General features: G+C 38.4%; 2 protein-coding genes across 2 annotated transcripts; one reads left to right on the forward strand and one right to left on the reverse strand.

Moving 5' to 3' along the window:
• Positions 1-9,005: 9,005 nt before the first annotated feature.
• On the forward strand, positions 9,006-10,763 carry LOC109237267 (rubisco accumulation factor 1.1, chloroplastic-like). The gene has a single exon (XM_019403556.1). It carries the CDS (start codon positions 9,058-9,060, stop codon positions 10,420-10,422), a length of 1,365 nt encoding a protein of 454 aa, XP_019259101.1. The 5' UTR covers positions 9,006-9,057; the 3' UTR covers positions 10,423-10,763.
• A 311-nt stretch (positions 10,764-11,074) lies between these two features.
• LOC109237266 (filament-like plant protein 3) lies at positions 11,075-17,179 on the reverse strand. The gene is made up of 5 exons (XM_019403555.1): positions 17,155-17,179; positions 16,595-16,761; positions 15,343-15,523; positions 13,036-14,723; positions 11,075-11,658 (listed from the first exon to the last, which is right to left on the reverse strand). The coding sequence occupies exons 2-5, from the start codon at positions 16,718-16,720 to the stop codon at positions 11,521-11,523; spliced, it is 2,133 nt and encodes a 710-aa protein (XP_019259100.1). The 5' UTR covers positions 16,721-16,761; positions 17,155-17,179; the 3' UTR covers positions 11,075-11,520.
• Between the last annotated feature and the right edge of the window lie 28 nt (positions 17,180-17,207).

Here is a 17,207-nt window from a genome sequence, read left to right on the forward strand (position 1 = left end):
GTTAGATATGTGTCACAACTAACTCGCGAAATTTTCCTAAGTGAAAACTGGGGCAGAAAATTTCGTTCGTTTGTTTGTTTTGGTATCTTAAGCAGGTCAACCTCAAGACGCAAGGTGTGAAATGACCAACGGAATAAATCTCAATCCAGAATCAAGAAAAGAAGAAAAGAACAAAAAGATGAACTCAAATGTGAAGCAAGCAAGGGCGCGGATTGCTCAAAATCTGATGGAAGTCTCAAACTCCGTTGATCCTGTTTTGACCCAATGCTGCGTGAAGAAGTAAACACATACAACTTGCAAGCATCAAGATTCAGATCGAAGTCCACAGCAAAATCAGCTTAGACTCAAGATCAAGTCTCAAGAAACTATAGATAGGAATCTTGTAACTCATAGTTGGTAGGCATAACTAGCTTAGCTTTGATTTTCCTTTTGGTGTAATAAGGAGGTCAGCAAGCAGTAGCAGCAGCACAGCAGTGAAATCACACGCTCCTCGGTAGTCCCAGCTACCAAACCTTCCAGAACTACACTGACCTGATTCCTTTATAGCCAAGGATATGTAGGCAATCTTTGAAGCAGGGTTCGGTCAGACGGTTTTCAAAATGCTTCTCATGGAGTGCTGAGCGGGCAAAAATCCTTCATGGTGCTCATTTATCTTTGCCCGAAAACCCTTCGTGTCTTCGAGCAAAGAGGGGCAGCTGTGAGCACGTGATTTTTGCCTCGCTTAAATTACTCCTATAAAATTCATAAAATTAGGATTTTTTTTTCTTTTATTATTTGATTTTTAGAATTTAATTGCATGATTTTGTGATTGATTGCATTTTTGTGTGCATTTTTAGTTGACATAATTCATAAAAAATACAAAAAATAGCACATTTGCATTTAGAACCCAATTCTATATTTTTAGGTTTACTAGTTAATTAAATGCAAAATAAGAGAAAAATAACAAAAATAGTCATTTTGCATTTTTGTTTAGTTTTCCTTTTAAATTGGGATTTAGTTAGTTTTAGGGAAATTAATTAGTTTTGTTAGCTTTAATCTTTTGCTATTAACACAAAAAAAAATCAAAAGAAATGAAATCAAATTGATTGGAGTTTAAATAAAAGAAAAGAGCAATTGTGAAGAAAATAAAAGAAAAGATATCAGGCCACCTAGTTTTGGGCCAAATATGCGTTAGCCCAAACCAAAATCCTTCCAAAATTCGTTGCCTGGCCCAACCCAACCCCTGATCCGGTCCAGAGACGCCCAAAAACGACGTCGTTTGGCGTCAATTAATCTGGACCCTCCATTTTCCCATCATCTAACGGCCTTGATTGATTCTTGAATTTAAATAAAACTGTCCGGAAAAATCATGCAAAACCTAAAACATAATCATCTTCCTCGTACTCGCCGTCGTCCAACCCGTCACCACCGTCCCCACCGTGTCTCCACCGTCCTCCGCCGTCCGCCGCCGGCCGGAAGTCGCCTCCGCCGGCGGCGATGCTCCAAATCCGCCCAAAATTACACCCTTGAATCCTCTCCCCCTCCTCTTTCCAACCCCCAAAACCATCTCCTTCAATTCCTAGTCAATCTCCTCGAATATTAGATCTAAAATCCGGCCCAAAACCCTACTCTCTCCAAACCAGTCCAAACTCACACCATATATCCTCCTCATCTCCTTCTTCATAAATTCATAGCCTATAACCCTCAAACATCACCCCATCTTCTCAAATTTTGGATCGAAATCCGGCCAAGAACCCTAACTTTTCAAAGCCGGAATCTCTTTGATTTGGCACTACAACTGCCTTTAATCGTGTGTTTTCTCATTGAAAACACATGATTTAAGACGGTTCTGGTCCAAATAATTCCAAGAAAACCTGCCAGATTCGAGTCTGAGTCAAATTTGCGAGGTATTTTTATTCCGTTTTCTTCTCGATTCATGACTTTTGTTCCTGTTCCTCTGTTTCGTTTCTTTTATCATTTTTAGTCTTTATTTTTCGTGCCTAACTTAGGGTTCTGATTACCATAGTGTAGTTTAAATTTTTGTTCTTATTTTTATTTGACTTCGATTGTATGATTCATGATTGTTGCTGTTATGTGACATTAATTTGACTTTAGTTTCAATTTTATTTGTTTGCTATTAATTGTTAGTTTACTGTTAGCCTTAGGATATAGTATTAATCAGAGTTGATTTGATTAGTTGTACTGCTCATTTCAATTAGGTTGTTGTTTGGTTATAGCTGAGTTGGTTTTGTTAATTGACCACGGTTTAGTCAAAAAGATAGTTTAGTTTTGACCTAGGTAGGTAATTTCAGGGATATTTAGGGTTAGTTCGGGTATTCCTAAATAGAATAAATGTTGTAGCTGAAGCTAGAACCTTCTAGGATCTTCTAAAATAGGGCACTTAATTGAAATACCAAAACATAGGGCAGTAACTTGAGAAAGAAGTCAGAAAATAAGGGATTATTTGGTTAAAACTGAAAAATAAAAGAGGGACTAGGTGTGTAAAGTTGAAAATCTAAGGCAGCCCTAGGCTTTGCCTATAAAAAGGCATGCCCATTGCCTTGATGAAGAAGTTTTCCACTCTCTAAAAAATTTCACAAGTTTCAACCATCTGAAAATTCCAAAAGTTTCCATTTCCGGAAAATTCCCAGAAGTTATCTTCTAAATTTGAATTTCAAATCCAAAGGAATTCAAATCTGAATTTCAAATCTTAATTTCCTTCTAAAAACCAAAAACGAAACAAAAAAAATACAGTATAAACTCTCAAAAACATTGTTACATTGCATTTTCTATCTCTCAGCTTGATTTTGTTTAACTGGTGAAGCTTCAGAAGTCTCTTGGTTTAAATTCAAGTTGTTTTGGAATGTATTCGAGCCGTTTGGATGTTATATTGGTTGAAATTGGTTCTGATTTGGTGTGATATCGTTTCCTGGGTTTTAACTAAGTCTATATTGATTCCTACCACTGTGAATTCCTGGCTGATCCTATTGTTTGTTGCCAACTGCTGCTGACCTTCTTCTTCTCCTTGTTTCATTACAAATTCCAGGTATTTCCTCTAACTCAGGAGATCTGGAAGTACGAATGTATATGGCAAGCTGAAAACTGGAATGAAAAAATGAAGCATGTTATTATTGATTCTGTTACTATTGATGTTTTAGTGTATTTCATTGTAATTAATTAAGACTGGACTGTTTGGACTGTTAATTCATAGAGGACTGTTGATATTCATTAGCTTAGTATGATTGTATTTGGTTATTAGCTTAACCGTCGTTATTAGCAACAGTATACATGTAGAAGTTGATTTAGATCTTCACTTGTAGTTAATAATTCAACATTCGAATAGCTGTGAGCATTTAACAAATGCCAGCAGTAGTATGAATTTAGACTTTTTAATTCACTGGTTGAAAACTGAATTTGACTAGATTGCATGCTCATAAATGTAAAAATCAGATTGGAACTACGATTTAATATGAGTTTCACATGTCTAAATCTGAAATCAATTGTTTATCATCCATGCCTAATGCTTAGATGTCTAGTCCAGTGTTAATATAGATACTTAGCTAAAACTGATCAGAATTAAAAAAATATCCATGGAATCGAGTTGTTTGCATAGGCTAACTTGAACCTTAGTATTTGGATAAAATTGTCACCAAACCATGCCCTTATCACATTGGGCTCCAACGGACAGTCCAGATGAGATTTTGTTTCAAGCCCGTCGAATTCAATTCACTCTCGATTTGGGCCCCTGAGCAGGCCCATTTGATTGACCCTCATCCAAGCTCTACTAAGATTCTTTATTTTGGACTTGGCTTAAAGGCCTTAATTCATTGCTTAATGTAATATAAAATTGGGCTTTCGAGTTAGGTAGCGGGTTCAAATTAAGAGGTTTTTCCCTTTTGTTTGAATCCGGACTTGAAATTGAAGCCCGAATTTCATATTGTTAATCAATTAGGGTCCTTTTAGAGACATTCCATACTAGAAAACAATAGTCTCTTTAGGGTGGCCTTTAAATAAAACGAGGTGCGCCATGCCAAATAAAACTCATAAATTGCATGGCCCTCTTTAAATATTTATATTAAAATCCTTAGAATTCGGGACGCTCTATTTAGCGAATTTCATGGCCTCCCACAAAGTTAATAATACGTTAGTCACTTTAGGCGCGCTTTTAGTAATTCTACCTTCCTAAACTCGGGTGCACATTTATGTGACCCAAATCCAAATCTCAACGAAGTCGAAATGTGTCAAAAACCGCGGGTGCATTTATGTGACGTGGTTCGAGACGTGTTTTCACGACGTTGCAATTCTCTTTACAAATGAATAATAAAAGCGGTTTAAATTTAAAAAAGCACATAAGTTAAAACATGTATAAAATCAGATTTTTAGCCATTTATAATAATTTAAGCGACCGTGCTAGAACCACGGGATCCGGGGGTGCCTAACATCTTCCCTCGGGTTAACAGAATTCCTTATTCAGAATTTCTGATTTGCAGACTCCAATTGGGAAGTCGAAATTTTTCCTCGATTTGGGATTCAAATTAAACCGGTGACTTGGGACACCAAAAGCCAACCCCATCCCAAGTGGCGACTCTAATAATAAATAAATAATCCCATTTCGAATAATGTCACTTTAAATGGAAAAACTCCCTTATACATTATCCTTCGGGGTAGGTGTGTAAAAAAGGAGGTGTGACAGTAGGCTATCAGCTCAGCGAAGGTGTTGGTGTACTCCACTTGCTCCGGAGTTGCCTATTTGGTCACTATGCTTTGGATATGTATTGATTGGTATGGCGGGGCCCTGTCCCGACCTTTATGATTTTATGTACTCTTAGAGGCTTGTAGACAGATGTCAGGTGTATGGATACTTGTATGGCCTTGTCGGCCTATGTTTTGAGTTTACAAATGGTCATGTCGGCCTTATAGGCCCGTATGTCATCTGTATAAGTTTGTATATCATGTTGGGTCATCATATGTTGAGTATTCCCTTATGTTTTATTCTTGTTATCTCATGAAGGGTTTTCTAGCTCATTTACCCATGATAGTATGATAAGAAAGATATGTTACGTTGGTACTCGGTTGAGTAAGGCACCGGGTGCCCGTCGCGGCCCTTCGGTTTGGGTCGTGAAAAGTTGGTAGGTTGATGTTCATGACAACTTGTGAGTTAGCGTCGACCGGGTCAGCAATTGGGACACCATTAGGATCGATAGAGGGGTACGTCATTGCTTGGTACCATGTTATTATTTTCACTGTGGTGGCCTGACTCGGTGTCAACGTTCAAGTGAGCAGACTGAAAATTTGATATTTTTAGATTAACCTGCAATCAGACTTCAAAGATCAAGTGTAAAATAGGGTGTGTTATGGTGATCTGTATTAAATCACTACTATTATTCTTAGCCCCATGGTGGTCGCCGAACTATTTACCTTTAAGATGAGTAACAATTGAATTTGTACTCAATTAAAGGATATGTGAATTTAACACTAATAAAATATAAACAATAGATAATTGAATTAAAAGAAATCAAAGCGATCAAAGCAAATGTAATGGATGAACAAGTCTAGCTTTGCAATGGATGTTTGAAAATCGGTTCCGATTTAGCCCTCGGAACGAGCTCGGCTACAATTTAATAAACAAGCAGCTGAAGAACACTTTGAACAATAGTTAAAGAATAAAAATTAACTTTATTGCTTTGACATGCGTGCCAACAATGGTTCTAAAATGAAAAGGTTCCCCCTTTTATATAGTAGGGGAGTTTCAGTCCCAGTGCAAGTCTAAATAAGGTAAAAAATCTTCTCCTTCTAGTAAACATTGATATGCAGTTGATGTCGGGCGAGATTTGCGCTGTAACATCCGGTTAAGGGTTGATATTTTGGCCTCCCGCTTATCGTATCTAACCGTCTTTTCCTCTAGTCTCGACTCTTCACTCTACTCGGACCCAATGCTCGGCTGTGTCTGGTCCCGGGTGTACCATTCGTCCTTCCCGGGCTCTGAGACGTGAAATCCATTGGCTTTACTCGAGGTCATGTCAGATCGTGGTCCCCTCTCGTTTCTTTACCGGGAAATCAAGGGTAACTTTACCCCCGATTTTACACGTACACACATTCATATCTCGTTATATCATTTAGTAGTAATTTTTTTAAATTGTCTTTTATATAGTCAAAGACATGTAAATTAAGTTGTTGAGGTACATAAATATATCCTTCTAAAAAAAGTATAAACGTTCCCCCCCCACCCCACCCGAAACGTAGAACTATACATTACTATATCAAACGAACAACAAAGTTCAAATGTACTCCTCGCATCCTGGACAATCCAATTGGGCAAAACTTCTCCCACGAGATATCCTTCAACAAAGATATAGAAAATCTAGCAAAACTATGAGCTATTTTGTTCAAACTTCGGACCACTTCTTCTTAGCATTGCTTTTTCTTCATCTTCAGACGTTTAGGTTTGAAGGTTTGAAAGCCAAACTGTAGATCGCAGGTATGAAGTTCGAATACATATTAAAGCTTCTTCTTGTTGTTCTAAAGTTGGGGTTTGATAGTTCAAACTTCATACCCAAAGGCTTGAAGTTTAAAACTTCAAACCAATGGTCTCAAGCAATGGCGGAGAAATTATTTTCATTAAGGGGATCGAAATGTAACAAGTAATACACGAAAAGTCAAGGAGTTTCAATTTATATAGGTAAAAAGAAAATTTTACCTATCTACACAGTGTAATATTCTGACAAAGCAATGTCAAAAGGTTCCTCCCCATTGGTCTCATATTGATTCNCATTCGTCCTTCCCGGGCTCTGAGACGTGAAATCCATTGGCTTTACTCGAGGTCATGTCAGATCGTGGTCCCCTCTCGTTTCTTTAACGAGAAAAAAAAGGGTAACTTTACCCCCGATTTTACCAGTACACACATTCATATCTCGCTATATCATTTAGTGGTAATTTTTGTAAATTGTCTTTTATATAGTCAAAGACATGTAAATTAAGTTGTTGAGGTACATAAATATATCCTTCTAAAAAAAGTATGTACGTTCCAGTGCAAGTCTAAATAAGGTAAAAAATCTTCTCCTTCCAGTAAACATTGATATGCAGTTGATGTCGGGCGAAATTTGAGTTGTAACATCCGGTTAAGGGCAGATATTTCGGCCCCCCGCTTATCGTATCTAACCGTCTTTTCCCCTAGTCTCGGCTCTTTACTCTACTTGGACCCAATGCTCGGCTGTGTCCGATCCCGGGTGCACCATTCGTCCTTCCCGGGCTCTGAGACGTGAAATCCATTAGATTTACTCGAGGTCATGTCAGATCGTGGTCCCCTCTCATTTCTTTAACGGGAAATCAAGGGTAACTTTACCCCCGATTTTACCCGTGCACACATTCATATCTCGCTATATCATTTAGTGGTAATTTTTTTAAATTGTTTTTTATATAGTCAAAGACATGTAAATTAAGTTGTTGAGGTACATAAATATATCCTTCTAAAAAAAGTATATACGTTCCAATGCAAGTCAAAATAAGGTAAAAAATCTTCTTCTTCCAGTAAACATTGTTATGCAGTTGATGTCGGGCGAGATTTGCGTTGTAACATCCGGTTAAGGCAGATATTTCGGCCCCCCGCTTATCGTATCTAACTGTCTTTTCCCCTAGTCTCGGCTCTTCACTCTACTCGAACCCAATGCTCGGCTGTGTCCGGTCCCGGGTGCACCATTCGTCCTTCCCGGGCTCTGAGACGTGAAATCCATTGGCTTTACTCGAGGTCATGTCAGATCGTGGTCCCCTCTCGTTTCTTTACCGGGAAATCAAGGGTAACTTTACCCCCGATTTTACACGTACACACATTCATATCTCGTTATATCATTTAGTAGTAATTTTTTTAAATTGTCTTTTATATAGTCAAAGACATGTAAATTAAGTTGTTGAGGTACATAAATATATCCTTCTAAAAAAAGTATAAACGTTCCCCCCCCACCCACCCGAAACGTAGAACTATACATTACTATATCAAACGAACAACAAAGTTCAAATGTACTCCTCGCATCCTGGACAATCCAATTGGGCAAAACTTCTCCCACGAGATATCCTTCAACAAAGATATAGAAAATCTAGCAAAACTATGAGCTATTTTGTTCAAACTTCGGACCACTTCTTCTTAGCATTGCTTTTTCTTCATCTTCAGACGTTTAGGTTTGAAGGTTTGAAAGCCAAACTGTAGATCGCAGGTATGAAGTTCGAATACATATTAAAGCTTCTTCTTGTTGTTCTAAAGTTGGGGTTTGATAGTTCAAACTTCATACCCAAAGGCTTGAAGTTTAAAACTTCAAACCAATGGTCTCAAGCAATGGCGGAGAAATTATTTTCATTAAGGGGATCGAAATGTAACAAGTAATACACGAAAAGTCAAGGAGTTTCAATTTATATAGGTAAAAAGAAAATTTTACCTATCTACACAGTGTAATATTCTGACAAAGCAATGTCAAAAGGTTCCTCCCCATTGGTCTCATATTGATTCTGAAGTGGTTAAACTTTAAATACTTTGTATATTTTGGGCAGATTTTAAATAATAGTCCTAAAAAGTGGCTATTTGTGCACCACCCAAATTAGAAAAGATATGGGCCACAAAGTTATCTACGCAAATTGTTTATGGGCTGAAAAGCTAAGTTCAATATCAGAATGTTATGGATCAAACAAGGCCGATTTATTTGTATGGAAATGACATCAGACAGACACTTTTAAGCAATGCTATTTAAAAATTTAGGATACAAAAACTCATGATACTAAGTATTGAAATTTGGGTGAACTGACTAATTTTCAAAAATACTATAAATTATGATATATTTTAAATAGCAAACTTAAAAGTGGCTACTAGTGCACTTCACCCTTTATTAGTTCCTGGTTCAACTTTGTTATTGGGCTCTCAATAAACAAGCCAAGGCCCAATCAAGTCCAGTATCAGAACTCAGAAGTCCAGAACAAAGCCCAAAACAACAACCCAGAAAAAGAACGTCCATTTGCCATCTTCCCCTTCCCTCAAAAATATCAAACACATAAAGATAAGATAGTTTCTTCTTCACAATCTTCATCTCCTCAACCATGTTTTCTCTCACTGTAAACTCCCCTAAACCTCTCTCCCTCTCCACCCCATTTCTCCCTAGTCACCACCACCCCCCACCCTCCATAACCCATAAACCGAATCTCAATCCAAAACCCATAACAGCACTCATAATTCCTCCTTCTTCAGGCCAACAACAACAATATTCAACCCAACAACAACAACAGCAACAACTTTATCAGCCTTTTAGACCTCCTCCTCCACCTCTCCCACCCAAATTCCGCAATCTTGACACAAATGGAAAGCTCGAAGTTCTAACTAACCGTCTTGGTCTTTGGTATGAATATGCTCCTTTGATACCTTATTTAACAAGTGAAGGTTTCACTCCTTCAACTCTTGAGGAAATCACTGGCCTTACTGGAGTTGATCAGAATCGGTTGGTAGTTGCTTCCCAAGTTCGTGATACTCTTGTTGAGTCTGCTGCTTTAGACGAAGAAACGTTGTCGTATTTTGAATCTGGAGGTGCTGAGTTATTATATGAAATTCGTTTGCTCAGTGCTAGGCAACGAGCTGATGCCGCAACATTTTTGGTAAAGAACGGATTTGATGCAAAACAAGCTCAAGATTTAGCTAGAGCAATTAAAGATTATCCGCGTAGACGTGTGGACTATGGTTGGGACAAGTTTAATGGTGATTCTCCTGGTGATTGTTTGGCTTTTATGTATTTTAGATTAGCTCAAGAATATGCTGCTGCGGCTTCTGAGGATTTGAGAAGGTCGACAATGGAGAAGGCATTAGAAGTTGTTGAGTCTGAAAGTGCGAGGAATTTGCTTGTAATGGAGCTAGAAGGAAGTGAGGTTGCTAAGGAGAGTGTACTTGATGATGGGGTGACAGTGCCTTTGGTGAGAATGAAGTTAGGGGAGGTAGCTGAGTCGACCATTGTAGTGGTTTTGCCCGTTTGTAAGGCGGAGGGGAGAGAAGTGGAGGTGGAGGCGGCGCCATGGGAATGTGGTGGCATAGGGGATTTTGGTATCGTGGAGGCGGAGAAGGATTGGAGGAGATGGGTGGTTTTGCCCGGATGGCAACCTATCGCGGGGTTAGAGAGAGGTGGAGTTGCAGTGTCGTTCAAGAGCGGGAACTTTTTGCCTTGGAGGGAGAAGAGCAAGTACAAGCAAGAGCCAGTTTTGGTAGTGGCGGATAGGGGAAGGACAGAAGTGGCGTCGGAGGACGGGTTTTACTTGGTGGTTGATGGTGGAGATGGGAGCAATGAGGAGGGATTGAAAGTGGAAAGAGGGTCAACATTGAAGAAAAGAGGGGTTGAACAGAGCTTAGGAATTGTGCTTATAGTAGTTAGGCCACCAAAATGGGAAGATGAAGAACAATTGGGTGAAGAAGATTGGGATTAAATTCAAGAATGCCTTGTAAAAATGCAGCCTTTGCTGTATATTGTCAATGCAGAAAATTGGATTCACTGCAATTTTCATTTGAGACAAGTTGAAGATCATCTTTGAGCCTTCACTGCTAGATTGGTAAGATTGACTAGTTGAACACAAACTTTGTTCATTTAGCATTATTGATATTATCTAGTATTTAGAAGCAATTACAGAGAGTACAAATTCAGGATTCCATTGAAGCTCACTTGCAGTTGAAGACCACCAATAGTAATCAATTTTGAATTGTAATTGAATATATGAGTTGTACTACAATTAAGATGATAAAAAAATTTCCCATTGTATCTTGTTCCAAATTCTTCTCTTACAAATTACAGTACATCGTATAACCAGCAAGCCAACCTTCTATCTCTAAAAAACAACAATAACAAACCCAGCGCAATCCCACAAATAGGGGCAACAATAACAAACCCAGCGCAATCCCACAAATAGGGGCCTGGAGAGGGTAATGTGTACACAGCCGTAACCCTTGTGCAGGTAAAGAGGCTGTTTTCGATCTATCTCTAAAGAAACAGCAGAGAAAATATAAGTTTTCAGAACTATATAATTTGAAACTTTGAGTTCCAGTATTTTTATGTTTCTTAACTATTTACTAATGAGATAAGAGTCATGCAATAATTGAATTGAATAATATACATGAATACTTATTTTTCTGGTGAACTTCTGTTACAGTGAATTTGGAACATTATACATTATATAAGAACTTGTCATCGATCAATATTACATGGCATGATTATTAACCCAAAAGAGAAAAGAATTTATCTACCTAATAAGTTCGTGACTGAGCACTTAACTAATGGCATCAAAGATTTTCTTTTTCCCAGCTTTACAACTTCTTCTGTTATCCAATTGTTCCATCTTGAATTCTACAGGATTTCTGCTGCATAATACCTATCATTTCTTCGACGTTCAGCCTCCCTTCAGTTTGTTAATTTAAAGGTGTCGGACGCTATCAGTATGTATGAACAATGATGAAGTTGTTGAGTTTCAGAATCTTTGGGAGGGAGAGCCACAGGAAGGCAATTTTTTGAACCAAACCTTCTTTTGGAAATGTCATTGTATCAGCAATGGTTCACCTGAGTCAATCAAGAAATCATCCATGGTAGCAAGGGATTTCAATTGCCAACCAATAGAAGCGATTGTCTTTTGGCACTCCGCAAATTGACTAGCTGCTATTGCCATTTGTTTATCCTGACATGCAAAATAAAAGATGGATCATAAATATGAGGAAACACTGAGCAAATATTTTTAGTTACAGAACAACCATTGCGAAGGTGCAATATAAATTTATGCATGCATGATGCAACATAAAGAACATGCCATTGGCATTACCCCCTTAATGTAAGTCTTATCTTAGCGTTGTTCTACAAAAAGTGTACTAGTTAGCTATGTTGCTCGGACTCTCCGAAAATATCGCCAGGTGCGTGTCGGATCCTCCAAATGTAGTGTATTTTTGGAGGATCCGAAACGGGTCGCGCAACATAACTAGTTAAAAGAGATCTAAAGTATCGAAACATCCAGCATTTTCTAAATGAATAAAAAGAAAAATATACAATGCTTTGCTTTAACAAAAATAGAATGCAAGCTCACTTTAAAAAACCAGTGTTAGTGCTTAGCTTACAGAGGTAATTAAATGTTTGAGGAGAAAATGCCTTCTTACCATAATGTAAAATATAAGGAGTTCTGGAGAAGTAAAATCACAAAGCAACACAAACTTATTGCATGCCAGTTCAGAGAAACGTGCTTCTATAAGTGATTGCTGATAATTTAATCCTAGTAGGCAGAAAGCCTATAGATCGGGGGCGAAGCTATGTGAGGCCAATAGTGGTCAACTGAACACCCTTCGCCCGAAATTTTTTAGTGTATAGGATAAAATACTAGTTATTGATTAAAAAAATAGATTTTGAACACCCTTACACAGCCTGGCAAAGGGTTTGAACACCCTTATTGAAATTCCTGGCTTTGCCACTACAATGGATGATCTGAAGGTAAGACTGGGTTTTAGTTGTCCTCAAGAACCTCCTGAATAGGCTGTCATTTTTACCTTACAAGTAACAGAAAACCAGAATAACTTATGAAGCAGTCTTGTCTTTAAGAAAACTTAATTACTCTACTGAAAATTTTGACTTCTTAGGACAACCTTAATACGATTTAAGAGCTAGACAATAAAAGAGAGGTTCTCACATTCATTTTTTATTGTTTCGAAACACCAAATGTAGCCAAAGCATGTTCTGTATTAAGTTAACCTTTTATTCCACTTTCAATCTCAACTCTCACTCGTCTTTTGAGCCTCTAATTATCCTAAAGTAATCATGTATGGTCACATTCTCTGCCACTAAAAGTAGCAGAGAATGTAGATGATAACCAATTTTCTCTTTAACCGTCGCTAAGCATAAAAATATGATTTTTCTTTAATCTCCTCTAGAAGAAGAAGAACTACGGAAATGAAGGGTCAGGACCAACAGGTTGCCAGTTGATTAGTAAGTAATCTATAAGAACTTTTAAACTACTTCAAGGTTTTATATTCATGCACAAGGAGTTGAACAATGAAATTTTTTGGGAACTAACCTTATTGATCTTAAATTCCTCGACAATAGTTGCTTTCTGAAGCTGGGATGCAGATTTTATCACTGAATTATCAATTTCTAGTTTCTGCAACTTAGCAGCAGTTTCCTGGTGCAAAGCTCTTTCCTTGCGAAGCTCCTCTTGAAGAGTATCAACTTTAGAAAGCAATGTTTGCAGCTTCAATTCAGTGGCTTTAAGTTGTGACTCTGCCACATCTTTCTTTGCATTGGTAGCTTCAAGTTCGGCCTCAACTCCAGATTTCATTTGTTTCATGGTTTCTAGTTGAGTTTGAAGCCCTAAAAGTTTGACTTCAGTTTCCTCCAAGCGAAATTCTGATTTCTTAAGCTTCAAATTGGTAGACTCAACTTCAGCCTCAGCAGCCCTCTTTGCTTCATTAGCTGTAATGAGCTGAGCTTGGAATTCCGCTACATCAACGTCTGCTTCTTCTAAGCGTTCAACCAAATTCTTGAGCCTAGTGTTGGCAGACTTGACTTCTGCCTCAGTATTCTTCTTTGCTTCATTTGCCACAGATAACTGTGCTTTGAGCTCCACAATCTCAGCCTCCATTTTCTGCAAATGTTCTGTTAAGTCTTTAAGCTTTGTTATAGCAGCTTTGAGTTCAGGCTCCAATTTTCTCCTTGCTTCATTTGCCATAGATAACTGAGCTTTTACCTCAATTAGATTGTCCTTTGTTTCTTTTAATTGTTCTTTAGATATCTTAAGCTCGTCCTGACACTCAGTTAATTCCTTCTCTAGTTTCAATTTCTCCACCTCCATCTTTGCCAACTTCTCCGCTTCAGCTGTCTGACTAATTATGGCTCTACGTTCAGTTCTTAAAATGGGTTCACCGATGTGAGCTCCTCTGACGTTGCTGCTTTCACTCGCTGTATCAGGACGCGCTGCAAGCTTCTCCATCTCAAGAAAATCATCCATCAGATTTATCTCCACAGACGATGCTATAAGGTCTCTTCTATGTGGCTTTTCATGTTTATACTGATTCAATTCAGAAACTAAAGCAGAAGACAGGAAGTAAGAACTGTTCTGGTCATAATTATTTGGCTCCAAACCACTGATTTTGCAACTATTATTTTCTGCTGTAGACAGCCGTTCTCCAGTATCTGACAAACTATCAGCGGAAGGTTCAAAATAAGCTGAGGAAGCAGCGGTAGACTTGTGGTCATTCACTGTTGATCTTTTCCGAGCAAATGCCTTGAGCATACGGCATTCTGCTTCAAGCTTAGCCACTTTCGTGATACTCTCCAGGCGTTGTTTGCTAGCTGTTTCAGCAGCATGAGTACTTAAATCTCTCTCAGATGTCATTAGTTTGAGCTCCTCAGATATTGAAACAAGGTCAAGCTTGAGGATTGAGTTCTGTTTCTCAGCATATTCAAGCTTACGCTGAAGATCTTGAACGTTACTGTCTTCGGCTTTAGAGCTTTGCAGTTGAGACTGGAGCTGAACAAGCTTATTTTCAAGTTCAGACTTTTTAAACTCCCACTCACAACTTGTCTTGGCTACAGCGACCTGGACATTCTGCGCTTGCTCTTCTCTTGCCAGTCGAAGCTGTCTTAGACACTCTTTAAGCGCTCCATCAAGATGTTTGATACGCTCTTCAAGGATTGAGTTCTTCTGGTTTGCTGTCTCAACTAATCTCTTCTGGATCAACACTTCAGCTTCAGCCTTCTCCCATCCTTATAGAATAAATTATTGACCAGAACAAATGTCAAAAAAGCAAAGAACCCACTGTCAGACATTATATACCATGTTCAATCAATTATGCGAAAACTATTAAGTGCTTCACTTCAGACTTCAACTACTCCTATTTAAATTCTATTTTAGGATTTGACTTCAACTGTTTGGAATTGAACTAACTTCAGCACAAGCTGCAAAGGAGCTTGGATCTCCACTTGCACAACCAATTCATTAAATATGAATCCTTATACTTCATTGACATAGAACAGCCCAAGTAAATGGAAAACTCAAAACACTACAACATATCTTCCTCAAGACCTGTTGCAGACACTGTAAATAAAGAGTCAACCAATGACTTATGTTTGTGCAAAAGCCCGAGACACTTGATATGATAAATTATAGTACTAAATAATGTTGAGCTCAACTACAATAATAAAATTAGAAGCAACAGTTGTAGGAACATTGGCTCATTTTTTTCAGTGTCCTTTTAACTATTGAAATATGGAGGAAGAACCAAAATTCATACTGGTATTGTCAACGACTAGTATTGAAGGCAACTAGTAAAATAGCTGAACGAGTTCCAGCATAAGTTTCACGTTCAAGGAAATAAGGTTCTACCTGAGACAGCTTCCTCGGCTACTTTTGCATGCTGCTTTACCAAATCTTCCTTCTCACGGACGTTCACAAGAGCTTCGGATAATTTAGCTGACAGCGTCTTGACAGTTTCATTAAGTTCTTCATCGCTGGGAGCAGTTTTAGATGTGACTTCAGGAGATTGAGTGTTATGATTTTGAAGAGCCTTTCGAAACAAGTAAAAAAATCCATATCAGTAAGCGCAAACCAGGAGTCCCTACACCAATTTTCAGTATCGTTTCAGTATCTTTAAAACGATAATCATACCTTTGCAGTATTTTTCTAACGTTCAGCGTACATATCTTATGTGCATAGAGCATTCAGCGTATAGAGTGAGGTATAATATTTATTGACTGGGCGTCCTGCTATACAACAGTGCGCAAGCGCATTCAGAATTTGTTATCTAAACCTTGATTATTCCACACTGAAAGCCCTAAAGCAAGCGCTGCTATGCAGCAACCAATTTGACAAATTTGAGATTCAGTAAATAAGATTCGCACCCAAAGCGGCTATTAAAAGTTGAAACCATGATAGGAAAGTGCATTCAGATATCAGTGCTAAGTGATACATTTCTTTTTAACAAGTGGACTAAAGCAAGACCTATTCCTGAGCCGAGGGTCTATTGGAAACAAATTCTCTATCTTCACAAGGTAGGGGTAAGGTCTGCGTACACACTACCCTCCCCAAAGCCTACTATGTGGAATTATACTGGGTATGTTATTGTTACTAAAGCAAGACCTAACAAGCTCTCGTAGCTTAGTTGATTAGAGTCATGTTTAGTTAGCAAAGGTCTTGAGTTCGACTCTCAACAAGAACATTTTATTTTATGGGGAGCCTTGGCGTAACTGGTAAAGTTGTTGCCGTGTAACCAGAAGGTCACGGGTTCAAGCCGTTGAAACAGCCTCTTGCAGAAATGCAGGGTAAGACTGCGTACAATACACCCTTGTGGTCCGGCCCTTCCCGGACCCCGCAAATAGCGGGAGCTTAGTCCACCGGGCTGTCTTTTTACTAACGCAAGACCTACCACCAGCCCCTGCTACCCTTACCCATTTCGTCTCCTCCGTAGTGTTTGCCTAAAGTATAGTTATATTTTTACAAAAAAAGTTTTCTGCTACCTAACCAAATATTAGAAAGGGGAAAACCCCTGAAATCACCCCCAAAAAAAAAAAAAAAAAAAGACGACAAGGAATGGAATCATTTGGAAGATAATAAAGAAGAGGAAGAAAATGAATCTGACCTGATCATCAAAGAACCTCTCAGAATGGGAAGAAATGGATCCAACAGAAGAGCTTTCAGTTTCACCACTGCCACTCGGACTCTTCTCCGATGCCTTCCTCCGCCACAACCAACTACGCCGGTCCATCCACAAGAAAATTAACTCCTCATTCCTCTTAACTAATATTCCTGTAAATTCATATCCCAAACAAACTACAAATTAATCACCAATAATACTCAAGAACCATAAAACCAATTATTTCCAAATCCATGATTCTCACTCTTAACATTTTATGGAAAGAAGATGGGGGATTTTTTTTTCTTAACTTTGATTAGAATTCACACCTCAATAGTCACTACCTAACACTATGAAGTGGGAGTCATTTCAAAACCCCCAAAAGAAGTAAAATTTGAGATAAGCTTCCCATTTTGGACCCCATGAATGTAATCGTTTCAACAACTCATGTGCCTTACCATTCCCTATAAGTAATAATTAGTGTGAAAGCCAAAGCAAAAATTAAAAGCGCAATTTTGGGGATAACCCCGAAATCACAACAAAAACTGAAAGAGATTGTGACCCACCAGAAAAAGCTACCTTAACAGACACACCAGCCCCCCCCCCCCCCTTCCCAAAA

Source organism: Nicotiana attenuata, unplaced genomic scaffold (genome assembly GCF_001879085.1).
Source record: "Nicotiana attenuata strain UT unplaced genomic scaffold, NIATTr2, whole genome shotgun sequence".
Classification (NCBI taxonomy): Eukaryota; Viridiplantae; Streptophyta; class Magnoliopsida; order Solanales; family Solanaceae; genus Nicotiana; species Nicotiana attenuata.